General features: G+C 40.0%; 1 protein-coding gene across 1 annotated transcript in view; it reads left to right on the top strand.

Annotated features, from left to right (window-relative positions):
• Positions 1-26952, top strand: part of Ca5b (carbonic anhydrase 5B) — a 58401-nt gene extending 31449 nt beyond the window's left edge. Inside the window, exons 4-8 of the mRNA XM_052171774.1 lie at positions 12920-13038; positions 14579-14674; positions 16853-16915; positions 17937-18092; positions 26014-26952. Of these exons, the coding sequence (XP_052027734.1) occupies positions 12920-13038; positions 14579-14674; positions 16853-16915; positions 17937-18092; positions 26014-26193 (614 nt within the window). The 3' untranslated portion in view covers positions 26194-26952. The remainder of the gene's footprint in view (positions 1-12919; positions 13039-14578; positions 14675-16852; positions 16916-17936; positions 18093-26013) is intronic.
• The last annotated feature ends 343 nt before the right edge of the window (positions 26953-27295 follow it).

The raw sequence follows: 27295 nt of genomic DNA on the forward strand, positions 1-27295 counted from the left end.
AGCCTTTTCAGGACCAGGGGCCACTCCTTCCTTCTACTTGGGTATCATTTGATATGTGAATTGTGTCTTGGGTATTCCAAGCTTCTAGGCTAATATATGCTTATCAGTGAGTGCATACCTTGAGTGTTCTTTTGAGACTGGGTTACCTCCCTTAGAAAGATATTATCCAGTTCCATCCATTTGTCTAAGAATTTCATAAATTCATTGTTTATAATTGCTGAATAGTATTCCATTGTGTAAATATACCACATTTTCTGTATCCATTCCTCCACTGAGGGACATCTGGGTTCTTTACAGCTTCTGGCTGCTGCTATGAACATAGTGAAACATGTGTCCTTATTACATGCTGGGGAATCCTCTTGGTATATGCCCAGGAGTGGTATAGCAGGGTCCTCTGGAAGTATCATTCCCAGTTTTCTGAGGAACTGCCAGACTGATTTCCAGAGTGGTTGTACCAGCTTGCAACCCCACCAGCAGTGAAGGAGTGTTCCTCTTTCTCCACATCCTTGCCAGCACCTGTTTTCTCCTGAGATTTTGATCTTAGCCTTTCTGACTGGTGTGAGGTGAAATCCCAGGATTGTTTTGATTTGCATTTGCCTGATGACTAAGGATGTTGAACAGATATTCCTCAGGTGAAAATTCTTTGTTTAGCTCTGTACCCCATTTTTAAGGGGGATATTTGGCTCTCTGGAGTCTACCTTCTTGAGTTCTTTGTATATCTTGGATATAGGCCCTCTGTCGGATGTAGTGTTGGTAAAGATCTTTTCCCAATTTGTTTGTTGCTGTTTTGTCCTTCTAACAATGTCCTTTGCCTTACAGAAACTTTGTAGTTTTATGAGGTCCCATTTGTCAATTCTTGATCTTAGAGCATAAGCTATTTGTGTTCTGTTGAGGAAATTTTCCCCTGTGTCCATGTCCTCAAGGGTCTTCCCCAGTTTCTTTTCTATTAATTTCAGTGTGTCTGGTTTTATGTGGAGGTCCTTGATCCACTTGGAGTTGAGCTTAGTACAAGGAGATAAGAATGGATCAATTCGCATTCTCCTGCATGCTGACCTCCAGTTAAACCAGCACCATTTGTTGAAAAGGCTATCTTTTTTCCACTGGATGTTTTCAGCTCCTTTGTCAAAGATCAAGTGACCATAATTCTGTGGATTCATTTCCGGGTCTTCAGTTCTATTCCATTGATCCACCTGCCTGTCAATGTACCAATACCATGCAGTTTTTAACACAGTTGCTCTATAATACTGCTTGAGGTCGGGGTACTGATTCCCCCAGAAGTTCTGTTACTGTTGAGAATAGTTTTAGTTATCCTGGGATTTTTGTTATTCCAGATGAATTTAAGAATTGCTTTTTCGTCGGGCAATGGTGGTACACGCCTGTAATCCCAGCACTCTGAAAGGTAGAGGCAGGCGGATTTCTGAGTTTGAGGCCAGCTTGGTCTATAGAGTGAGTTCCAGGACAGCCAGGGATATACAGAGAAACCCTGTCTCTAAATCCAAAAAACCAAAATAAATAAATAAATAAATAAATAAATAAATAAATAAAATTTAAAAAAAGAATTGCTCGTTCTAAATCTATGAAGAATTGAGTTGGGATTTTTGATGGGGATTGCATTGAATCTGTAAATTGCTTTTGGCAAGATGGTCATTTTTACTATATTAATCCTGCCAATCCAAGAGCACGAAAGGTTTTTCCATCTTCTGAGGTCTTCTTCGATTTCTTTCTTCAAAGACTTGAAGTTCCTGTCATACAGATCTTTCACTTGTTTGGTTATAGTCACACCAAGATACTTTATATTGTTTGTAGCTATTGTGAAGGGTGTCATTTCCCTAATTTCTTTCTCAGCCTGTTTATTCTTTGAGTATAGGAAGGCTATTGATTTGCTTGAGTTGATTTTATAATTGAAGTTGTTTATCAGCTGTTGGAGTTCTCTGTTGGAGTTTTTTTGGGTCGCTTAAGTATACTATCATATCATCTACAAATAGTGATAGTTTGACTTCTTTCTTTCCAATTTGCATCCCTTTGACCTCCTTTTATTGTCTAATTTCTCTGGCTAGAACTTCAAGTACTATATTGAATAAATATGGAGAGAGAGCGCATCCTTGATTTTAGTGGGATTGCTTCAAGTTTCTCTCCATTCAGTTTGATGCTGGCTACTGGTTTGCTGTATATTGTTTTTATTATGTTTAGGTATGGACCTTGAATTCCTGTTCTTTCCACGACCTTTTTAACATGAAAGGATACTGAATTTTATCAAATTCTTTTTCAGCATCTAATGAAATGAACATGTGGTATTTTTTTGATTTGTTTAAGTAGTGGATTACATTGATGAATTTCCATATATTGAACCATCCCTGCATCCCTAGAACGAAGCCTACTTGATCATGGTGAGTGATGGTTTTGATGTGATCTTGGATTCAGTTGGCAAGAATTTTATTGACTATTTTTGCATCAATATTCATAAGGGAAATTTGTCTAAGGTTCTCTTTTTTGTTGGATCTTTGTGTGGTTTGGGTATCAGCGAAATTGTGGCTTCATTGAATGAGTTGGGTAATGTTCCTTCTGTTTCTATTTTGTGGAATAGTTTGAAAAGTATTGGCATTAGGTCTCCTTTGAATGTCTGATAGAATTGTGCACTAAAGCCATCTGGTCCTGTGCTTTTTTTGATTGGGAGACTGTCAATGACCACTTCTATTTTTTAGGGGTTATGGGACCATTTAAATGGTCTATCTGATCCTGATTAAATTTTGGCTATTGGTATCTTTCTAGGAAATTGTCCATTTCATCCAGATTTTCCAGTTTTGTTGAGTATAGGCTTTTGTAGTAGGATATGATATTTTGGATTTACTCAGTTTCTGTTATTATTTCACCCCTTCATTTCTGATTTTGTTAATTTGGGTACTGTCTCTGTGCCCTCTGGTTAGTCTGGCTAAAGGTTTAGCTATCTTGTTGAATTTCTCAAAGAATCAGCTCCTGCTTTTGTTAATTCTTTGTATTTTTTTGTTGTTGTTGTTTCAACTTGGTTGATTTCAGCCCTGAATTTCATGATTTCCTGCCTTCTACTTCTCTTGGGTGTATTAGCTTCTTTTTGTTCTAAAGCTTTCAGGTGTTCTGTTAAACTGCTAGTGTATGCTCTCTCCAGCTTCTTTTTGTAGGCACTCAGAGCTATGAGTTTTCCTCTTAGCACTGCTTTCATTGTGTCCCATAAATTTGAGTATGTTGTGCCTTCATTTTCATTAAATTCTAAAAAGTCTTTGATTTCTTTCCTTATTTCTTCCTTGACCAAGATATCATTGAGTAGAGAATTGTTCAGCTTCCATGTGTATGTGGGATTTTTGTTGTTTTTGTTGCTATTGAAGATGACCCTTATTCCATAGTGATCTGATAGGAGGCATGGTATTAGTTTGATCGTCTTATATCTGTTGAGGTCTCTTTTGTGACCAATTATATGGTCAGTTTTGGAGAAGGTACCATGAGGTGCTGAGAAGAAGGTATATTCTTTTGATTTAGGATGAAATGTTCTATAGATATCTATTAAATCCATTTGATCCAAAACTTCTGTTAGTTTCACTGTGTCTCCGTTTAGTTTGTGTTTCCCTGATCTGTCCATTGAAGAGAGTGGGGTATTTGAGTCCCCCACAATTATTGTGTGGGGAGCGATGTGTGCTTTAAGCTTTAGTGAGGTTTCCTTTACGAATGCAGGTGTCCTTGTATTTGGGGCATAGATGTTCAAAATTGAGAGTTCTTCCTGGTAGATTTTTCCTTTTATGAGTATAAAGTGGCCTTCTGTATCTATTTTGATGACTTTTGGTTGAAAGTCTATTTTATCTGATATTAGAATGGCTACTCCAGCTTGTTTCCTGGGACCATTTGCTTGAAGAACTGTTTTCCAGCCTTTTACTCTTAGGTAGTGTTTGTCTTTGACACTGAGATGTGTTTCCTGTATGCAGCAAAATGTTGGGTCTTGTTTACGAATCCAGTCTGTTAATCTATGTCTTTTTATTGGGGAATTTGAGTCCATTGATGTTAAGAGATATTAAGGAATAGTGATTGTTGCTTCCTGCTGTTTTTGATGTAATTTTTATGTTTGTGTGGTTATCTTCTTTTGGGTTTGTTGAAAGATTACTTTCTTGCTTTCTCTTGTGTGTAGTTTCCCTCCCTTTGTTGCTGTTTTCCATTCATTATCCTTTGAAGGGCTGGATTTGTGAAAAGATACTGTGTAAATTTGTTTTTGTAATGAAAAACTCTGGTTTCTTCATTTATGGAAATTGAGAGATTTGCTGGATATAGCAGTTTGGGTTGGCATTTTTGTTCCCTTAGGGTCTGCATGATGTCTGCCCAGGCTCTTCTGGCTTTCATAGTTTCTGGTGAGAAGTCCGGTATAATTCTGACAGGTCTACCTTTATGTTACTTGACCTTTTTCCCTTACTGCTTTTAATATTCTTTCTTTGTTTAGTACACTTGGTGTTTTAATTATTATGTGATGGGATGAATTTATTTTCTGGTCAAATCTATTTGGAGTTCTGTAGGCTTCTTATATGTTCATATGCATATCTTTCTTTAGGTTTGGGAAGTTTTCTTCTATAATTTTGTTGAAGACATTTCCTGGCCCTTTAATTTGGAAATCTTCACTCTTTTATTCCTATAATCCTTAGGTTTGGTCTTCTCATTTTGTCCTGGATTTCCTGGATATTTTGAGTCAGGAGCTTTTTGCATTTTTCATTTTCTTTGACTGTTGTATCAGTGTTTTCTATGGTATCTTCTGCATCTGAGATTCTCTCTTCTATCTTTTGTATTCTGTTTTTAGTACTTGGGTCTGTGACTCCTGACTTCTTTCCTAGGTTTTCTATGTCCCGAGTTGTCTCCCTTTGTGACTTCATTATTGTTTCTACCTCCTTCTTTAGATCCTGAATGGCTTTGTTTAATTCCTTCACCTGTTTTGTTGTGTTTTCCCTTAGTTCTTCAAGGGCTTCTTGCTGTTTACATGTGTTCTCTTGTATTTCTTTAACGGAGTTATTTATGTCCTTCTTGAAACCCTCCATGATGCCCTCCATTAGCATCATGACCTGTGATTTTAAATCCAAATCTTGCTTTCTGGTGTGTTGGGGTATCCAGGACTTGCTGTTGCGGAAGAATTGGGTTCGGATGGTGCCATATTGTCTTGATTACTGTTAGCAGCGTTTCCACATTTGCCTTTTCCTTCTGGTTATCTCTAGTGTTAGTTGGGCCTGCTGTCACTGGCTGGAGCTTGCCCCTCCTGTGTGCCTGCAGGCCTATCTCAGCAGCCCTGGGTGAGTTGCTTTCCCCAGGCACAAATTGCTGTGGTGCTGCTGAGTTCTTGGGTGCAGGTAGAGTCCTGGTGTACTGTGTTCCAAGTGATCCTCTACTCCTATGAAACCTGCCTACCAATCTGTTGCACAGTCACAGAATCAAAGATGGTGACCGAGACCTACTCTCTTGTAGTTGTATTTGGGTATGTACCTCTGTGGCCCCGATCAGCTCTGGATGCAGGCTGTGCTGACTGTTTCCTCCTTACTCGTTGCTGGGTGTATAGCTGGCTTCCTGCACTGCTTGGAAATGGCGCACTGTGGCAGAGGGTGTTCCTGATCTGTAGGCGGAAACCGGAAGGCTTTTGCCAGAGGCCTCGGGACTGGATCCTCTGATCTGCAGGGCCAGACTCACCTGTGCAGGCTGCCTTCTCCTTGCTGGCTGCTGGGTGTATAGCTGGCTTCCTGCACTGCTTGGAGATGGTGCGCTGTGGCCGAGGGTGTTCCAGATCTGGCTTAAAAAGTCTTATTGTGTTCATTTGCATGGGTTCTATCAGGTGGAGACAAATGACTCGTTTTTCCTTGCAATAGATACTCAGGGACTATAGAACTGCCTAAGGTCCCTCAGGTCCTGGCTCCCCGACGGAGTAGATCTGTAAGAGTCAGTCATACTGTTTGGTCATATTTGTTTTTTATAAACATGCAAGAAAAAATTTAAAGAACTTAACATATTTTTCACTTTCTTGGAAAGGACTAAAAATGTCACCTCTATTATAGAGTTTGATTATTATTTTTTATAGAATACCATCAGTCTCTAGTAATTACCTGACTTTCTGTCTCCCTCTTTTTTTTCTTTTCAGTGACTGACTGCCTCTTAAATTACTGCTTATTCTTCATTGTTATTTCTTCATCCTGTTTTTTTAAATCCATAATACTTAAAGAAGGTCAAAATTAGAGCAACTGAACGTAAAAGTAAAAGAAACAATGAAAGGGAACAAAGACATACTAGAAATGATGAAAATCAAGAAACAGTTCTAGGGAGACCATCTAACTCATGGATTTCAAAATACTATATAAAATGAAAATGCCCTCTGATATGCTGCTGCTGCTGCTACAAAGTATGGTATAAGATCTGGAGTAAAGTGGAGGAGAAGGAGCCAGGGAAGGTATGTAGCATAACACATCTTGCCAACACTTATAGGATGCAGCTGCAGGAGGGTTTGGAGGGGAAGTCATAGAGGAAAAGGTCCCTAACAGAGAAGAGCATTGTCCCATCACCAACCTAGCTTCCTACCCTAGAACATTGCAACAGAAGAAGAAATTAAATCCAAAGCGAGAAAGAAGGATGTGGTAACAAGTTGAACAGAAAATCAATGTGATGATTTCCAAAGTGGGTTTTTGGAGGGCCAACAGACACATGAGAGAAGACCACTAAAATCTAGGATGACAAAAGAGCCTGATCTTTTCCTGGAAGTGGGGATTGAAGTAGGGGCCCCAGATTGCCACCGATCTCTATTAGACTGGCAACTTTTAATTCTTGTTTAGACAAGGGCACCATATATTTTAAGCATAGGGATCCTGTATCCTACCCTTCTTCATCCTCCCTCCAGCTACTTTACTTCTTATTTATATTTATATGGTTTTACATATCTATAAAAATAGTATCCGCAAGTGGGAGAAAATGTGATTACTTGTCTTTCTGAGTCTGGCTTATTTCCAGATTTATACCAATGTATTATTTAGCAAGTGACACAATTTTCTTACTCTGTGGCCGAAAGCACACACACACACACACACACACACACCTCTCAAGGAATTTTTAATTTAAAATTTATTATTTTATGTGTATGGTCTAGCCTATGTCTCTGCATTATGTGAGTTCAGTGCCTGCACAGGTCATAAGAGGGCATCAGATCTCCTGGAAGAAGAGTTACAGGTGGTTATGAATCATCATATTAGGTGCTGGGAAACCAAACCTGGGTCCTGTGGAAGAGCAACCAGTACTCTTAACCACTGAGCCATCTCTCCAGCCCCTTAAGGTCTTATATTCCTGTCTTTGATGTATCTCAAGTTGGTTTGGAGGCAAGAGTGCTTATTTGTTTAAGGTAGGGTCTCATGTAGCCTGGAATTCCTGATTCTTCCTCTTCTGCATCTTGAGTGCTAAAATTACAAGGCATGTGCCACCATGCCTGCTGTGACGCTGATGTTTATACTGGGGAAAAGGATCTACTTTCATCCTTCTATGTGTGAATATTTTCCCAGCCCCATTTGTTGACGAAGCTATGGAGACAGTTTTGATCTAAATCCTGGTAACAGTGTGTGTGTGTGTGTGTGTGTGTGTGTGTGTGTGTGTGTGTGTGTGTTCGGGGAGGGATGGGTGATAAGATCCCATTCAAGGCCTGCCACAGAGAGTTCTTTTACTCTAAGTGAAGGAGGGGGATGTACAAGTGTCTTTCTTGAGAATGTCTCTTTTCCTATGAGGGCTTCAGCATAGGGTCAAAGTTATCCAGTCACTCAAAAGAGAAACAGAAGGAAGGCTCTACTCCTGACTTTAAGGAGTTTATAGTATAGTGGGTGGTGGTGCTACTGTACAGAACAGCTGTGACAGTGGTGTGTGTGTGTGTGTGTGTGTGTGTGTGTGTGTGTGTGTGTGTGTACATGTACATACATACATACATACATACATACATACATACATACATATTAGGGGAAAGGCATCCTGGAACAGGTGACACAGGGGATCTCCATGTTATCAGAGGTGTGAAGCTTTGTGATATTTGTAGTGTGTGTCAGTTGTAGAAAGGCAATGGTATCTGGGAAAGTTCAGAGGTGTGGCAGGAACTGGTTAGGGAAGAGTTGTACAGACCATGCACATAGACTAAAAATCTGTACACAGCTTAGCTGTCTGCACTGCACCTGATTTTCTCACAGAGCTATAAGCAACTATCATTATCTTTGCATTTTCATCTCAAGGTTCCTTAGGCAAAGTATTCTGAAAACTCAGTCATATGGCAATAGCTAGAGGCCACCTCATTTTCTTGTCCTGAAGACTTCCTCATAGGATCATTTATCACATGACAGCAGGCTCCATCAAGATTTGCAAACAAGCATATGAGAAAAGTCAGGGAGGGCAAGCAGGATGACAGACAGTTTGGGGTTTTTTGTTTTTTTTTTGTAACCCAATATCCAAAGAGACATCCTGTCACTTCATTGCTTAGAAACAAGTTGTGAGTCCCAGCTGACACCCAGGGGAGGAGATCATACAACTGTATGAAGAATACCCAGGGATGGGGATGACTGGCCATCAAGTGAGAAGTTGACAGCACAGGTGGCAAGTGATGTTGCTGGATAAGGCTTCTCCTTGGTTCTTGTCTTTGCAAAGGAAAGAATTCAGGAGAAATGCAGACAGTTGGAGCAGAAGCTTATTTAAGTAAAGTAAAGCAAGCCAAACGCTCAGAAGAGAATGGGGCAAACAAGCTGGATCAGAGGTCAGGTACCAGCATTACATTGAATTTTAAAGATGTTTTAACCAATATTTATGAGGTGGGTGTCATTTTCATAGAAGTAAGGTGATAATTAGTTCCCTTTCAAAACCTGGCAAGCCATATCTCCCTTTTAGGGTATTTCTTTCTATGATCCTCTTAAAAGCGGGCATCAAAACCACAGTGTATGGCTGGAGCTACGGCTCAGTGAGTAAGAGTACTTACTGTTACAGAAGATCTGGGTTCAGTTTCTAGCACCTCCATGGTGACTCACAACCATCTGTAACTGCAGTCCCAGGGCATCTGACACCCTCTTTTGAACTCCATGGGCTGCAAGTACACATATGGTTTTACATTCATACGTGCAGGTAAAAAACTCTCATCCACATAAGATAAAAATAAGTCTTTTTCTAAATCCTCACAGTGCAAGTGATACTGTATGAAGCCTGGAGCTTGTAAGCAGACTCTTTGCTAATGAGCTTGTTTGGCAACTAAGGAAGTGCAAACAAGCAAGTCCGTACTGCGGAAGATAGTCCCTTTGTTTCCTGTGCCCTGGGTGTCTGATACATGGGGACAAACCTAACTACAGCTTCAAGAATGCTTAGCTCCAAAGGGGTACTCAGAACCATCAGAAGTTGGCTCCCTGTGCACAGGTTCAGTTCATTGGTTTCCTCCTCTTCTCTTCCTTCCCAACCCAGAAGACACAACTCCCAACATACAGCTGCTGTTTCCTTGGTTACCTCATACCTAGCTCCTTACCTACCACAGGTCTCAGTGACAGGTAGCCAACTGGTTCAAACCACAGTTCTTTTCCTTCAGAGTACACCCTGCCAATCATATTATGTGGTAGAACACTTCTCTGCCGTGCTTTTCCCAATTGTACAGTTGACATAGATATGATGCTAAGCACACACTAAGGATTTTGTAACCTACTAAGTGCCAGAGATAATGCTGGTCCTCTAACCTCTTTGTGCCCAGGGACCACAAATGTGGCTATATCTACAGACCAGGGAACTAACGAGAATAGATAAGGCTTGTAGAGTTTGAGGGGCATGGCAGCTGTGGCGAATATGTGAGTCTACTTCAAGGGGACAGCTTTTCACTCACCCAGCATGATACCCAATAAGACTGTATATGCATCATGGCCAGGGGAGTCTCACTGCTGCAAGTCAGGATGAAAATGTATTTTTTTTTATGAAATTGTCCATTTGTAATTTACTTTTCCCGTTTCCATATTTCATATATGTGTATGGTGTGCATGGGTTTTGTTTGTTTTTGTATACATGTGGTAGCACATGTACATGTGGAAACTTAAAGTTGAAGTCAAGGGTCTTGTCAATAAAATAAGAAACACAACAATTACTATCCAGCCCCATTCAGACAGAATAAACCATGTGAACCAGCATACCGTGTACCACTGGCTTTAGTGACAAATAATAAAACAAAGTGTTTTGTTGAAACTATTTTTTCCCCAGTTATTCTTCCTCCCATTGTTTGGTCTCTCCATCAATGCTAGAGCCTGCTACTAATGCTAGTATTGCTAGCTAGCTTATTCTGGGGCTCTCCTGTCTGTGCAACCCTAGGCTGGAATTACAAGTAGGTCACCTCGTCCACCTACCTCCATAGCATTTTACATGGGTTCTGGGAATTCAAACTTTAGTGCTCACACTTGGGTGAGAGTACTTTAAACCTTGAGGTGTCATCCCAGTCCTGAGAAGGTCCAGCTTGAACTTTTGTCACATGAATTTAAAAGCAAATTTAATATGGTGTAAACCAATCCCTATGTGGTGAATCAAAAACAGAGCAAGACCAATTCTGCCCTTCATTTCGCTCCAAGCCGCTAAGTTGGTGGCATCTCCCTGCTTTGCTCTGCATGTTTGGAGCAAACACAGAGTCAAGGTCCAGCATATATGTTCAGTGTTGTCCTAGGGAAAGGAGAGGAAAAAGTGGCCCTTGTCTCTGTACTGTTCACTTAACTTGGGACTAAAACTTCAGTTTTATTCAAAAGATCAGATTCAGTATTTGACAAAAACATGTCCACAGTTTAGAGCTTTAGAAAGATGGGGCTGGGTGTGTGGCTCACCTGGTAGAATGCTTGCGTAGGATGCAGATACCCTGGGCTCAAGTATTAGCACCACATACAGAAACAGGCCTGGCACACATGAGGACTCTCAGCACTTGGAAGGTCGGGCAGAAGGATCATCATCCTCTGCTACCTAGTGAGTTGAAAGCCAGCCTCTACTACAAAACACCCCATATCCAGAAAAAAAAATATATATATATATATATTTAGGGAAAGGGTCATTTTTATTTCACTCCTGCCCTCTAAAGCAAACTTATCCTTGGTAAATTTACCTGCCTCTTAATAAAAATGTCTTTTGCCCCACCTCCCACATATTTTTCAGACAGGGTTTTAACTATGTAGATTCTCAGAGATCCACTTGCCTTGGCCTCTGTCTCCTGTGTGCTAGGATTAAAGGCATGCACCAATATACCCGGCAATACCAATTTTTGAGGAAGAAAGCACATGAGAAATCTTCAGAGGGCAGTAAGATCCAGAGCTAACCACTGCATGATACATCAGTGTATTTGGTCCTTGGGATTGCCAGACTCCATCATTTGTGCACATAAGTTGCAATATTGAATATTCTTGTATTATATTGATTTCACTGGTATCCAAAAGAAATAGTTTCAACAAAACACTTTGTTTTATTATTTGTCACTAAAGCCAGTGGTAAACGGTATGCTGGTTCACATGGTTTATTCTGTCTGAATGGGGCTGGATAGTAATTGTTGTGTTTCTTATTTTATTGACAATAACTGCATACATCGATGAGATACAATGTGATATTTTGTATATGTACACATTGTTGAATGTGTGCATAAACACATTGTGTGAATCAAGCTAGTTAACATACTCATCACCTCACATGCCATTTATTTGTAGTGAGAGTATTTAAAATCTATTCTTTTAGAACATTTGGAATAGATACTACTATTCACCGTGGGTGCCATGATGTGCAATAGGTCTTAAAAATGTATCTCACTTATCTAACCGAAACTGTGCACTCTTGGGCCACATCTCCCTGGTGATAACTTTTGACTTGATAACTTCCTATTGTATTTCAACAAATGTGAAAAAAAAAAGCACTAGTATGTTCAAAACTTGAGAAGAGGGGGCTGGAGAAATATCTCAGCAGTTAAGAGCACTGGCTCTTCTGGAGGACCTGGGTTTGATTCGTAGCATCTATTTATGGCTCACAACTATCCGTAACTGCAGTTTGAATGGATCTGATGCCCTCTTCTGGCCTCCATAAACACACCAGGCATACAAGAGGTACACAGACAAACATGCAGGCAAAAACATACAGTCACATAAAGCAGTTTTTTAATTTAAAAAAAGTAGCCAAACCCAAACCACCCAAATAAAAAGAACCCCAAAGAGCCAGGCATTCAGAGGGTAGAGGCAGGTGGATCTCTCCGAGTCTGAGGCAAGCCTTGTGTACACAGTAAGTTCCAGGCCATCCAGGACAGCATAATGAGACCCTGTCTCAAACAACCCGGAAGTTGAAAAGGAAGGTGTTAATGTATAAAGAAAGAAAAAGAATGGGGCTGGTGAGATGGCTCAGTGGTTAAAGATGCTCACAGCCGAACCTGGAACACATGTGCGCACGTGCGCGCGCGCGCGCGCGCACACACACACACACACACACACACACACACACAGAGGCATAGGCATGCACTCGCACACTCAAATAAATTTAATCACACTTTCTTTCCAAAAAAGAACTTATATGGTAGAACACACCTTTAATGCTAACAGTCAGGAGGCTGAGGCAGGGTAATTCCAAGTTTGAGGGAAGGCTGGCCTAAATGAATCTTTTAAATGTTTACAATATCTTTTGTCTGCATAGTTTACTTTCATCTGATTGAATTGGGTAAATACACCAAGAGAAGTTTGCATTTTGTTTCCTACAATGAAAAACTTGAGCCCCAAAACTACAGAAGCAAAAACTAGTGAAGCTGTGTAAAGTGAACTTTATATGTGTATTTACTTTGTGGAAATTAGTCTCATAAATATTTGTATGTGATATCACATAGTCCAAATTATTCAAGGGCAAGGACCACCTTTCCCCAATGTTCCCTGAATTGCTGAATGTGTTGTTTCAGTGATTGAGGGAGGACCCCTGGAACACAATTACCGACTGAAGCAGTTTCATTTTCACTGGGGGGCCATTGATGCTTGGGGCTCTGAGCACACTGTGGACAGCAAATGCTACCCAGCAGAGGTATGTTTCTTCTTCCTCCTTTCCTCTCTCCCTCCCTCCCTCTCTCCTCCCCCTTCTTCCTTTCTTTTTCTTTTTGTTATTTTTTGAGACAGGGTATTTTCGTAGTCATGGCTGTCCTGGAGGTCACTATGTACACCAAGTTGACTTTGAACTCACAGAGATTTCTCCTGCTCCTGCTTCCCCCGTGCTGCAATTAAACGTGTTCAGGCCTGGCTTGAATAGTAGAGATACATTTTAAAAGGTTCCAAAGGCAATGAGTGTGGAAAGGTAGGGGATATTCTGAGGTTTCTAGTTCAAATAAATTATCAGGAAGGCTCAAGTGATGCTTTAAATCCTATTTAGCTTGTTTATGGACATATTTGAGCCTTCCCATCTTAAACATGTAAAAATTATATCCATTCTAAATAGCATATATGAAATAAACTATAAGAGATAAAACTGAAATCTGGGGCTGGAGAGAGGGGCCAGTAGTTAGGAAGAACACTTGTCCTCTGACCTTAGTTCAGTTCCCAGCGTGCACCTGGTACCACAACCATTTATAACTCCAGATCCAGGGGACCTGATGCCTTTTTATGACCTCAACAGGCAGCATGCATATACATGATACACAGCCATAGATGCAGGCAAAACACTCTTCTACATAAAATAAAATAAAACAAAATAAAATAAAATATTTAAAAATTAGAATTGAATTCTTTCTGAATTCCAAGCTAAGTGCAATCATTCCTAAAGCCATGAGCTACTGTAAAGCTGTAAAGGCTGGATTAGGCCCAGAGGGAAATAGCGGGAGCCTAAGTGACGGCTCTGTCCAAAGCAAGAGAGAGAAGCAGGAAAAGTATCAAAGGGTTCTGAAATCAAAAGGCCAAATACCAGAACGTGCAGATGGGCTCCTTTGCAGGGGCGGGGGCTGCGGGGGAGCTAAGCAGGACCTGGAAGTGGCTCATTTGGGAGGGTAGGTGATGATGGAGCAGGGCTTGAGAATGGTGGGTGAAGAATGATTGATATGGAAATGCAAGCCGGGCACAAGCAAATTGAATTTCTCCTTGCAAATAGAATTTCTCCCTGCAACTTTCCCCTTAATTTAGTTTCAAATATGATGCTAAAAGTGAAAACATTTTAAATGATCTTCCCGCCAAGAAGAACTTTGTCTTTAGCTCCCATCTCATTTTCACAGAGAGAATGCATTTCTCTTAATAGAAACATCTTCTCTCTAGATGCAAATGGATTTGGGATATTAGTATTTCATGCAAATCAGGATGGGAATGAAGAAATGTTGATCCCTCTCTGCAAATTTACTTGACTATGTGAATTTTATTTTTTCTCCCCTAACAAATCCTTTTCTTCCAAAGTAATATTGCCACAAAGCCTTCTTCAAATTCTTTATGTTGCTCTTATTTCACACCAGAATGTCATCTATATCTTAGTGGCTCTATTTTGGGTGATGAAACAAGATTAAATGTTTCATGTTGGACGGGGTTATCATTTATTTTGGACCAATCCTACACGGTGATATATAAACCCACTTTTACTTCTGTTTCAGCTGCACTTGGTACATTGGAATGCAGTCAAATTTGAAAGTTTTGAGGATGCAGCACTGGAAGAAAATGGCTTGGCTGTGATAGGTGTATTTTTAAAGGTAAAAACAAAAAATTATAGCTGGGTGTGGTGGTGCACCCATAATCCCAGCACTCGGGAGGCAGAGGCAGGCAGATCTCTGTGAGTTCCAGGACAGCTTGGTCTACATAATGAATTCTGAGACAGCTAAGACTATAGAGAGAGACCCTGTCCCAAACAAACAAACAAACAAATAAACAACTCATCTTTACTAAGTTCAAATGATATATTGTATCACTGAAAAGATAGAACATTATAACTTATTTATTTGAAAATAATTTAGAATTAAAAGGAAAAAAGTTCTGTAGAGATTGCTTACTGGATAAGAATATGTGCTATTCATGTAGAGACCCAGTTCAGTTCCCAGTACACACATTCACCAACTTATGAGTGCCTACAATTTTAGCTCCAGGGATATCAAAGGCCTTCATTCATATGTATATTATCCTTACACACACACACATACATACACACATACACACACACACACACACACACACACACACACAAGTAATGAAATAACTAAATCTTTTTCAATAGAGAACACAGTGGCACATGTCTTTAATCCCAGCACTTGGGAGGCAGAGACAGGTGAATTTCTGTCAGTTCAAGGACTGCCTGGTCTACAGAGCCAATTCCAGAACATCCAGGGAGAAAGAGAGATCCTGTCTCAAAACAGAACATTGAGATCAATAGGAAAGAGGAGGATGGAGGGGAAAGAGAAATGGACATAATTAAAGTATATGATATATGTATATAGAAATATCACAAGAAAATGCATTATTTCATATAATTAGTATTTTAAAAACATTATTAGTGCCAGGCCATGTGTGGTAGCATACTCCTTTAATTTCAGTACTCAGGAGGCACAGGTAGGTGGATCTCTGTGAGTTTGAGGGCAGCCGGGACTACATAGTGAGACTCTTAAGTGTGCATGTGCGTTTTACATGTATATGGAAAAAATGAACAGTGGTTAAGATAAAAAACTCTTATGAATATATTTCTTTCATTTTTTTAAAGATTCATTTATTTATTATATGTGAGTACACTGTAGCTGTCTTCAGACACTCCAGAAGTGGGCATCAGATCCTATTACAGATGGTTGTGAGCCACCATGTGGTTACTGGGATTTGAACTCAGGACCTCTGGAAGAGCAGTCAGTGCTCTTAACCGCTGAGCCATCTTTCCAGCCCATGAATATATTTCAAATGGTATAAAATGTAGTCCAGGGGCCAGAGAGATGGCTCAGCAGTTTAGAGTGCTTGCTGATCTTGTAGAAGACTGACATTCAGTTCCCAGCATGGACATCAAACTACTCACGTCTGCCTGTAACTCGAGCTTCAGTGGCTTTAACACCCTCTTCTGACCTCCATGAGCATCTGCCCACACATGTACATATCCCTACGCAGACACACTTACATACATACAAAAAATAAAAAAAATCAATCTTTAAAAAAATACATAGCTGAACACAGTAGACACAATCCACATGAGGCAAGTGAGCACTGGAAAAGTGCTTCACTCAGGATGTGGACACAGGAAGATCAAGAGTTTGAGACTGGGCTGGAGAGCTGGCTTAGTGGTTAAGAACACTGACTTCTCTTTCGAAGGTCCTGAGCTCAAATCCCAGCAACCATATGGTGGCTCACAACCATCTGTAATGGGATCTGACTCCCTCTTCTCGTGTGTCTGAAGCCAGCTCCAGGGTACTTACATATAATAAATAAATAAATAAATATTTTAAAAAGTTTGAGACCAGCCCAGGCTTAGGTGAGGGGGATGGTCTTCTAGAGGACCTGGGTTTGATTCCCAGCACCTACATGGCTGCTCACACCTGACTGTAACTCCAGTTCCAGAGCTTCTGACACCCTCTCACACACATACATCACACACACTGGTGAACATAAAATAAAAATAATTTTTAAAACACTAAAAAAAATAATCAGTGTAAGATGGTAATGGGAGCAGGGGGCACTTTTCTCTAGACACACTGGTCTTGTCAGCAAACTGCCTGTTCATTTTGTTCTAAGTCTAATTTAATTTAGTGATGTTTATAATATTTGTAATTACCAGCTGAAATCTAGTTTCAGTCCTGCGGTTTGTTTATATGTAACCACCAGGTGGCTAATTTTGATTCATGTTCTATTTGAATTTCTACAGTGAGGTGGCCATTGCGTGTAATAGTTCTTTTTTCTTTTAGCTAGGTAAACATCATAAAGAACTACAGAAATTGGTGGACACTTTGCCATCAATTAAGCACAAGGTAATTATCCCCTCACATCACTTGAAGTAAATTTTATATTTGGATCTCGGAGTAGACAACACACTTTGAAGCAGGAAGACAGATTAAATGGACTGCATTCAGGTCTCTTTCAACAGTGCTGCAGGAGACCTGGCACAGGGCATGGTGCATTGATGCTGACTAGCTCGTGGTTAAGACCCTGCATGGCACAGGAGCAACTGCTTTAGTGGAGCTCTTTTGGGTTTGCTGAGTAGTTGCTGACTGATAGCAGCCCCTGATAGCAGCCCCTTCTCTATCGTTGTAGAAACACTCTGAGCAACCTTCTTTCCTCTAGCTCCCATAAGTAGGCAGGGAGAAAAGTTTCATAGAGACTTAACTTGTCTAGAAGTGAAGAACCCCAAAAATCTTGTCCAGCTCCCCCAGATGAATCCTCAATATTCAGAATCCCATAGGGGCTGCTTCCTAGAAATCAGTACAGCGTTCCTCTGTTCTCTGTGTTTATTCTCCTCCCTCCCTCCCTTCCTGTCTCCCTCTTTTTTCTCTTTCTCTTTTGTCCAGGATTCTGGCATTTACTTCCTTCTTTCTTTCCTTTCTCCCTCCCTTTCTCTTTCGCTGCCCATGCTGGGGATGCAGCGCTTGTGCACACCAGGTAAGCTGTCTCCCACTGAGCTATACCCTCAGCTCTGTGCTAGTTTTAAAAGGACAAATCTATATTCATTTCTCTTGAAGAGAAGCCTCTCTGTTGATAACCAGCCACTACCTAATACCCCCCAAGAGAATTAAAGATGGCTTTTTAAAAAAATCTATTTTCCTAGAGAAAACTGTCAGAAATGCACAGTGTGATTTTGTGTTAAGTGATAATGATTGTTTCGGAGATTGCCTTACCCTCTCCTTAACCTTAACCTCCCCTAGAGCTGAGCTCCCTTACCATCCCCTGGACCATTTGTGGTCCCTGCACACTCCAGGAGAATCACTGCCTCACTCTGATACCTGAGTAACTTTCACCATAGCCAATAATTCAGAAACTCCTTCTCTTGGACAGGACACCTTGGTGGAATTTGGATCATTTGACCCTTCGTGTCTGATGCCTACTTGCCCAGATTACTGGACCTACTCTGGGTCTCTCACTACACCGCCCCTGTCGGAGTCTGTTACCTGGATCATTAAGAAGCAGCCAGTTGAGGTTGACCGTGATCAGGTATTACTTGCACAGTTTCCATCCGAGGAATGATAATCTGCCTGTTCAAACTGGGCTCAAATCATGACATCATTCTTGATTATTTACTTGCTTCTTTCTTTTGGGAGAAGTAGGGTCTCATGTAACCTAGGCTGGCCTGGAACTTTACATGAAAGATTCATGTGCTTGTTTTATTATTTTATTTTTTCGTGGTGGTAGGGATTAAACTCACGGCCTTGCACACATGAGGCAAGCAAGCATTTGGGACTATATCCCAGGCTTAATCAGGACAAAGAATTAAAGCATAGAAGGACATATGCTATTTGCTTCTACATTTGCTTATGAATTGTGTGCTTCCTCAGTAACTGTGAATCTCTATTTAAAATCAAGACCCAGGTGAGGCCCAGGATAAAGAGACTCTAACAATGACTATGAGAAGATTTTAATATTTCTTCATAATATATAATAAACCTATGGTCTAATATTTCCTTAGAAACTCTGTTGAAGTGATGATTACTATACCTACCTATAACACAGTCTTATTTAGTTTACAACTGAAGTGCAATAATATTTGCTCATGGGCTTGGGATCTAGCTTAGTCCCAGTTCAATTCCCAGCAACCCCTGCCTAAATACACGTGTCAAACAGATATCCCTAATATTTTCTCATACTTGCTATGTGGGATGTATATTGATTTCAAAGCACTGTCACAAGAAACAAGCCAAACCTTCTGGGCTCTTTTTTGAAGCCCAGCTAACTGATGTGACTCTGATACCCCTAGCAAAGTGAACTTTAGACTGAGAGACACATAAGGAAAAAGGGTGAACTAGAGCACTAGAAACAGATCCCAGTACGGCAGATACAGAAGGATGCTCGTAACTGTTCATTTCTTTGTTTCTTCTTTTTTGGTTTTCTGAGAAAGGGTTTTTCTATGTAGCCCTGGCTGTCCTGGAACTTGCTATATAGACAAGGCTGACCCTCAAACTCACAGCGATCCCCCTACCTCTGCCTCTGCCTCTGCCTCTGCCTCTGCCTCTGCCTCTGCCTCTGGAAACCTGGGATGAAAGGTGTGCATCACCACTGCCCAGCTTTATTTTGTCCTTAATAGTTTTTAATAAAATACAAATGAATAGAGACTTCCTTCATATGGCCAAATGATCTTCATTCAAAAGTTTTGAAACTTCATTCAAAGTTTATACAGGAGGTAGGGTGGCGACTCAGCAGTTACTACACTTGCTGCTCTTCCAGAAGACAGGTGTTCAAATCCAAGCGCCCATGTCACATAGTGCACAGTCACCTGTAACTTCAGCTCCAGGGGGTCCCACACCCTATTCTGACCTCTATAGACAACACACACACACACACACACACACACACACACACTCATAAATGAAAAGTAAAATAAGTATTTTTTAAAAAGTAAATATAGTCATCCATTGGTAGTTGTGGGAGACTTGTTCCAGAACCCCAAATAGACAAAACATACCAATGCTCAAGTACCTTACATGGAATTGCATATGATTTTATAATTTGGTGTTGGCAGTGGTGGCACACACCTTTAATCCCAGCACTTGGGAGGCAGAGGCAGGTGGATTTCTGAGTTCGAGACCAGCCTGGTCTACAGAGTGAGTTCCAGGACAGTCAGGGCTACACAGAGAAACCGTGTCTCAAAAATCAAAATAAATAATAAAATGAAATAAAATAAAAGATTTTAAAATTTGCATGTAGACTACACACATCTGTAAATCACGTCTATATTTTATATATCTTCTAATATACTTTAAATCACATCTATATTACTTTTTATATAATCTTCCAATATACTTTAAATCACATCTATATTACTTTTAAAGATTATATTGCCCTATAGTGTAAATGTTATGTAAATAATTTTCCTACCATATTAGTGAGGGAATAATGACAAGAAAAAATATCTGTACGTGTTTAATAGAAGCAGTTTCCAGACTGACTTAGAATTCAATATATATATCAAGCTAGTCTTGGAATTACAATGTCCTTCTGCTTCTTCCTCCTGAGTGCCAACAGTATTTTTCTAATATTTATGTGTAAACCAAGAATACAGAGTACCAATAATTGTGTTTAATGTGGAAGTGCCTTTTTTGGTGTCATGTGGCTTCCAACTCACTGTGTAGCTAAAGATGACTTGGAAGTCTTGATCTTCCCATTTTCCCAAATGATGGGATTATGGTATGTTCCACCATGCCCACTGGAAATAACTATTACCATATTAAATGGTATATTGATTTATATTCTAGAATTAGCTATGTGTTGTGCATGCCTACAGTCTTAGCTACTTAGAAGGCTCATGCAGAAGAATTACTTGAGTCTAGCTATTCAAAAGTAGGCTGAGCAATATACCAAGTCTCCCTCTTAAAAAATATGATATAGATCTGGGTGTGGTGGCACATGCCTTTAATCCCTGTCTCAAAAACCAGAAACAAAAAAGATGTTCTAGAAATTGCCAATATGATCATATTAGAAAATAAAATTAAATAAGGAAAACAGTTTAGAAAATTGCACAAAATAGGATGGGATATAATATTAATATATAATATAAAATATATATCAAATATATGTCAAAGATTTAATGATACAAAGATATAATGGAAGAAAGTCCTAGATATGATCAGAATAAAACCATAAAATACTTTTGAGTAATTTGAATAAGAAGAGTTAACAATAAAATCTTCCAGGACACTGAAGAAGACTTAAATTAAATTCGTACTCTATTACTGGCTAGGAAGACATCATAAAGATGTCATTTTTTCTTAAATTGTTATATTTTCCATGAATTATTTATTTTCCATAAGTTAATGTAGCTCCAATAAATATGCCAATAGGATTTAAAGTAAATAAATCACTTTTAAAAGGTTTAATTCTGTTTATTGTTATTTTATGTCTATGAATGTTTGCCTCCACGCATGTGAGTATACCTCACAGGAGCCTTGTGTCCAAGGAGACTGGAACTGGAGTTAGGGATGGTTAAGAGCCTCAGTGTGGGTACTGGGAACCGAACTCAGGTCCTCTGCAGCAAGTGCTCTTAACCACTGGACCATCTCTTCAACATTTATTCTGTTTTTAACTGTGTGTATGTGCACACTCATATGTGTGCACTCCCAGGTGCTCCCAGAAACCTGACAAAGGGTGTCAGATACAGTTGAGCCTCAATTAGAGGCTTTTATGAGTTGCTCAGAATGGGTCCTGGGAACCAAACTTGGATCTACTATAAGAATAGCAAGCGCCCTTAACTACTGAACCAACCATCTCTCCAGGACCATAGACATAAATCTGAGACAGAAAATATGCACGAATAGCCAGGGAGATTTCTAAAAGAGCCAAAAAGGAGTGATTGCTTTTACAAAGTTATAAAGCTTCAAGAACTAAATGCCCCAGTACTAGCACAGAAATTAAAAAAAAAAAGAAGAAATCAAGAAAAGTGTTTAGAAATAGAGACACAGAGCCAATGAGAGAAAGAGGGGGGAGGAGGAGAAAGTGAGAGAGGGAGAGGAAGGGAGAAAAGAAGGAGAGCAGGAGAGAGGACAGGAAGGAGGAGGGGAGAAATGGGGATGAATTAAAATGGCTTCTCTTGAGCCAGGCTTCTTGTGCTCTTGGGATTATGGAAGCCGAGAAGGCTTCTGGTTTGCTGTCTTACAACCTGAAGTTTACTGGAGAGGTGAGCTCAAAGGCCTGAGAGCTGGAAAGCCAGTGGTGTGTTCTGAGCACACCTTCAAGGTCTGAGAACTAGGAGCTCCCAGGGCAGAGGCAGATTGATGCTGGCTCAGGTCAAAAGCAGTCAAGCCAGATATCGTGGAGCTGGTAAAGCACAGAAGAGGAGACAAAACAATCAGAAAACAAGCCACAGGCATGAAAGCATTAGGCTATCCCTTTTTTTGTGTGACAGGATTAAGGCAGAGGAATATTCATTATAACACCAACTTGAAAGGCCTGTTTGGGATTAAGCTGTTAAATATCACTAATCTCTGTTCCTCAGAAAGGCAGATAAACAGTTTAGTTTTCCCTTGGTGAAATGTAAGTCTTAGTAGCACTCCAACTCCATCTTTCTTTCTTGTTCTGAGACAGGGCTTCATTATGTATGTAGCCCTGGATGACCTGGGACTCCCTATGTAGACCAGGCTGGTCTCAACTTCCAGAAATCTGCTTGCCTCTGCCTCTCAAGTGCTGGTGTTAAGGAGCCCCTCCCCCCCCCAGGTCCTGCATCTTAATTTTTATGTTGGTCTATTGGAACCTCAGGCAGGAATTTAATCCAAACCAGTTTGATACAAACTAGGTATGGTTGTACAGCCCATTAATACCAGAGCTTGGGAGGTAGCCATCAGAAGATCGATCGGATATTCAAGGCTACCTTCAGTTACTTAGCAGTTCAAAGCCAGCCTAGGCTATTTAAGATTCTTTCTCAAAACAAACCACAAACCAAGTCTGCAGAGAGCCAAGTAAGCACTCTACTTTTTGGTTCTCTGAAGAGAATCATGCTCTTCACAGTGGCTGATACCCTCCCATTAAAGAAACCAGTCCAAATCCTAACCTCTTTAGGGAAGCATCCTCACAGACACACTCAGAAATAAGTTAACCAGCTATCCGCACACCCCCAGTCTAGCTAATAAAGAAAAGTAGTAGCCTTGGCAGGGAGAAAGTAAAAAGTTCAAAAAAATGTGTCCAACTGCATATGAGAATTAACGAAGAGAGTATCTCAATTAGGTAAGGACAAAAGACGAGGCATTCTATATAATGTGGTAAGGACGATGCTTGGTGGTAAAAGAGGAGGTGGAGTTAGCATTCAAACTTTATACAGGAACATGTGCAAATATAGCACTGTCGGAGCTGGGGCTACAGCTAAGTGGTAAACTGCTTACTGAGCATATATGAGCCACACACACCCACACCCCACACCCCCAGCATTGAACTTCAGTACTGCAGAACAGAAGCCACCCTTTGGTTTCTGGGCATAGCCACACACTGCAGAACAGGAAAGCGCCAAAAAAAAAAAAAAAAAAAAAACCAGCACAGGGAGATCCTTTCATAGTGCCAAATGAATGGAGCTCTTGTAACCATCGAAGAAAACCTGAAGAACAGAAGTAGTTTTTAAGACTACATTTAAACATTTCCTTATGATTGAACTTACAAACAAATCATGGAGAAATGGCAGAGTTCAGAGCTGGACTGCTCATATCCTAGCCTTCATGACCTACACATTCAGTCTGCCATACTGCTGTCCTTCATAGTTATTTATTTCTTTTCTGAGACAGAGTTTCTCTATGTAAAGCACTAGGATTAAAGGCATGCCTGGTCTACCCTTCATGTCTAAAAACTGATATAACATTGAAAAGTAAGCCAGAGGGTCAGTGGCTTATATAAGGAATGTTCAAAAAAATTAAACATAGTAAGGGAAGGGTGTATTTTATTATATACAACTTACAATCCTTTCCAGAGAGGTCAGGAAAGAGCTGGAGAGATAGTTCAGCAGTTAAGAGCACTGTCTGTTCTTCTACAGGTCCTGAGTTCAATTCTTGCCAACCACATGGTGGCTCACAACCATCTATAATGGTTTCTAGTGCCTTCGTGTACACACAACACTCACTCACAATACATAAAATACATAAGCAAGTCTTTAAGGGAAATAAAAAAAAGTCAGGAAGAAGGGAGAGACATTTCCTTAGTAGCATAACCACTAGTAAGGTGCTCACCCTCCTGTAAGTGACCATAAAGAGATTCATTGAGTTATATAATATTTTTGAAGACATGAAAGTAGTTAGGAAGAAGGACAGTGTTAGATTTTTGGAGCATAGAATAATGCGGCAGGAGGCAGGAAAGAGTTTGGCCTCAGCAGAGGAGATTGTTTATTTCAAACAGCAAAAGGCAGGCCTTTTTCCACAGTCTAGAGGTCCCATATAGAGAAGAGTTAGCTAGGACCCTTTATGGAGATGGCTGGTGGGCTTGGGAATGAGGAAGTTGATGTGGCTTTGGGAGGCTATGTGTGGTCTATAGACTCTCCTTTCTGAATTAATTGGCCCAAGTCAGATTATCTTGGGAAATAGACTGTCCCAGCAAATAGATCTTCTCTGTGTGTATGTCTGATAAGGATGAGCAAGGCCATCTGGAATTTCATGGCAACCTTGTTTTTACATCCAGGCCCTCTGTTGTTCTAGACCCTGAAGCATAGAAAGAAGTGGGGACAGGGCCACCAATTCTGTCTTAACTGTTTTGTGCTGGATGGCTCATTGTTAAGGGAGAGAGAGAAGGTTTTTTTTTTTTTTTTCCAAGTTTTTTTTTTTTTTTTTTTTTTTTTTTTTTTTTTACTTAATCAAAGTATCTTGATTGTTCATGAGTATATATTGGCTTTGTGGGTTCATCTTCCTCCAGCACTTGAGGGGTTGGTTGGTGATCCTTAGCTAGGAGCTGCGTGATAGTTGACATAAGGGCTTAAACTCATTGCTGCAACAGATTAGAGAGGAATTTTAAAACACAAAGACTGAAAATAGAGCTGAAACTATCAAGATTAGGGGCCCAATAAAGGGGGTTATCCGTGTTCCCTCAAGTCCCCCAAAATCTGTCCAGCCTGATGGGTGGTTTCTGGCTTGTGATGCTATTCTTTCTTTTAGCTTTCTGGCATTGATCTTTATGACGCCTGGGAAAGTCATGTAGAAACAACATTCCTCCACTAACACAGCACAGATTCCTCCCTTCTCTGCCAGAATGACATCTAATCCTCATCTACGTTGTAATACCATGGCTTCCAGGGAGTCCAACTGTGTCTGGAGTGTTGTTTTGTTTGTTTGTTGTTTGTTTTTAAAGATTTATTTATGTATTTTGACTGCATGAATGTAGTACACACTGAAATCGGGCATCAGATCCCATGGGATTATGGTTATAGGCAGTTATGAGCTGTCATGTGAATGCTGGGAATTGAGCTCAGGACCTCTGGAAGAGCAGCTACTGCTTTTAGCCACTGAGCCATGTCTCAACTCTAGAGTTTTTTGATGCTGTCCTGTACCAATGTCAGACCAGTCTTGATTTGTCTAGCGAGTTGGTTGTGTTCAACTTGTTGGAGTGCAATGGTCATTTCTCAGAGGCTCACAGTCCTTGCCATGGTTACTTTCACTGCTGTCCATTTTGGTTTTGATAGGTGTGGGCTGGCAATTTATTTTAAAAAGGATCAGTAGGTGGAAGTAGAGGATAATGGAGATGGGGTATCAATAAATAGGATCAAAATATATTACATGTAAGAAAATTTCATAATGAAACCCATTATAGTATATAATTAATATATGCTAATAAAACATTTAAAATGTTATCTGACATTTATAATCTTAATCACTGGTCATTGTAGCACTCATCATTATTAATTATTTGGGCAAATCCTTCCAATTTCATAATATACATAATTTTATGACAAACTGGAATCATTTCATACATAGCATTTTTCTAGTCTTTTCTTTCCACTGGCATACCTGAGAATCAAGGAGATACTGTGGCTCACCTTTGGCAAACAGCTAATATGAGAGGAAAAGGGCCTTTGTCCTTAATCTTCAGATTCCCAAAGCTTAGCTTTTTCACCACTTCCCGCTGCTGTCACCCAACCATGCCAACAACATGGCATTTGACTCCTTATTAAGGGGTAAAGATTTCTCTCTCAGAAAGAAGTTCACTTTCTGAATCCAATTTGAGGCAAAGTGTTGTAAAATTATATAAATGAAAGCAAGCCAGTTGTGGTACAGCGCCTGTCTGTAATCCCATTATTTCAGAAACAGAAGCAGGTGGATCTCCAGGAGTCGGAAGCCAACCTGGTCTATATAATGAGTTGTAAGGGTTATACATTGAGATTCGTGACAAACAAAATGAAAATGATTTATCCATATACTAAAGCTTGTTTTTGATTGCTACTTGTAATGTTTTCTGTTTCTAGCTTGAGCAGTTTCGGACCCTGCTTTTCACTTCTGAGGGAGAGAAAGAGAAAAGAATGGTGGACAACTTCCGCCCACTTCAGCCGCTGATGAATCGCACTGTGCGCTCATCCTTCCGCCATGACTATGTGCTCAATATACAAGTGAAGCCCAAGCCAGCAGCCAGCGAAGTCACCCCCTGAGGCAGCAGATTTAGGCAGCATCTTGTTGTAACGAATATTAGCTTAAAAGTTTAACTAGATTATTTTAAAACGCAGCATTTAGTAGTACTTATATGTATATATATATGTTTTTTCCCTTCCTTTTTCTTGTAACAACATTTCAAAATTCCTGTTCCTGTAAAGCAAAGACAGGGAAACAAAACAAGAAAAACAAAAGCCTGTAACCAAATAACATCAAGTTACCTGAGGTCACCCTTTCTTATGACAGGATTAAGGAAGAGGAATCTTCATTAACTGTTAAATCTCTCTAATCTATTTTTCAGAAAGTCAGAAAAACAGTTTAGTTCCTCCTTGGTTAAATGGGGACTTAATGTAAGTGTCTGATCTTGATTTTGTTCTGTTTGGGTCTAATTCAGGAGCTTAACCCATAACAAGAGGTTCTTGTGAATTTTATTTAACACTGCCTCCCTTTTGTTCAAACCATTGAATTATCTCATCATTCAGTATTGGTCCTGTTCTTAGTTACCATCATTTGGAGAAGAATGGCTCTCAAAGGTTAGGTGCATACTTCCTAGTTTTAGAGTATTTCATGTCTATTTTCTAAAGATAAGGTCTCATCTGGATAGTCCTGGCTGTCCTGGAAATCACTATGCGAGTCCCAGTCTAGACTTGAACTCACAAAAATCTGCCTTTGCCTCCCAAGTGCTGGGATTTAATACTTGTGCTACCATAGCCAGCTTTCATTTGTCTTATCAAATATATTTGCTCTTTGACTGATAATAGTATGTGTCATTGGAATATTAACAGAACATACAAGTTGCGCTTATAGCAACTTGTTAGTAATTGTGTTGTGTTTTTATATCTAAAATTGTGTGTGTGTGTGTGTGTGTGTGTGTGTGTGTGTGTTTGTGTTTGTGTGTAGTTCAGGCTGGCCTGGAACTCATAGTAATACTTTTGTCTCCATCTCTCAAGTGTACAAGGCACAACACTTACCTGTTATATTTGACATATTTGGCTATCAGTTTTATTTTTGAAACAAGGCATCCTTTAGCTCAGGTTGTACTACATAACAGAAGCTGGTCTGAAACTTCTGATCATCCTGCCTCCACCTATCAACTGCTAG

This window comes from Apodemus sylvaticus, chromosome X (genome assembly GCF_947179515.1).
Source record: "Apodemus sylvaticus chromosome X, mApoSyl1.1, whole genome shotgun sequence".
Taxonomy (NCBI): domain Eukaryota; kingdom Metazoa; phylum Chordata; class Mammalia; order Rodentia; family Muridae; genus Apodemus; species Apodemus sylvaticus.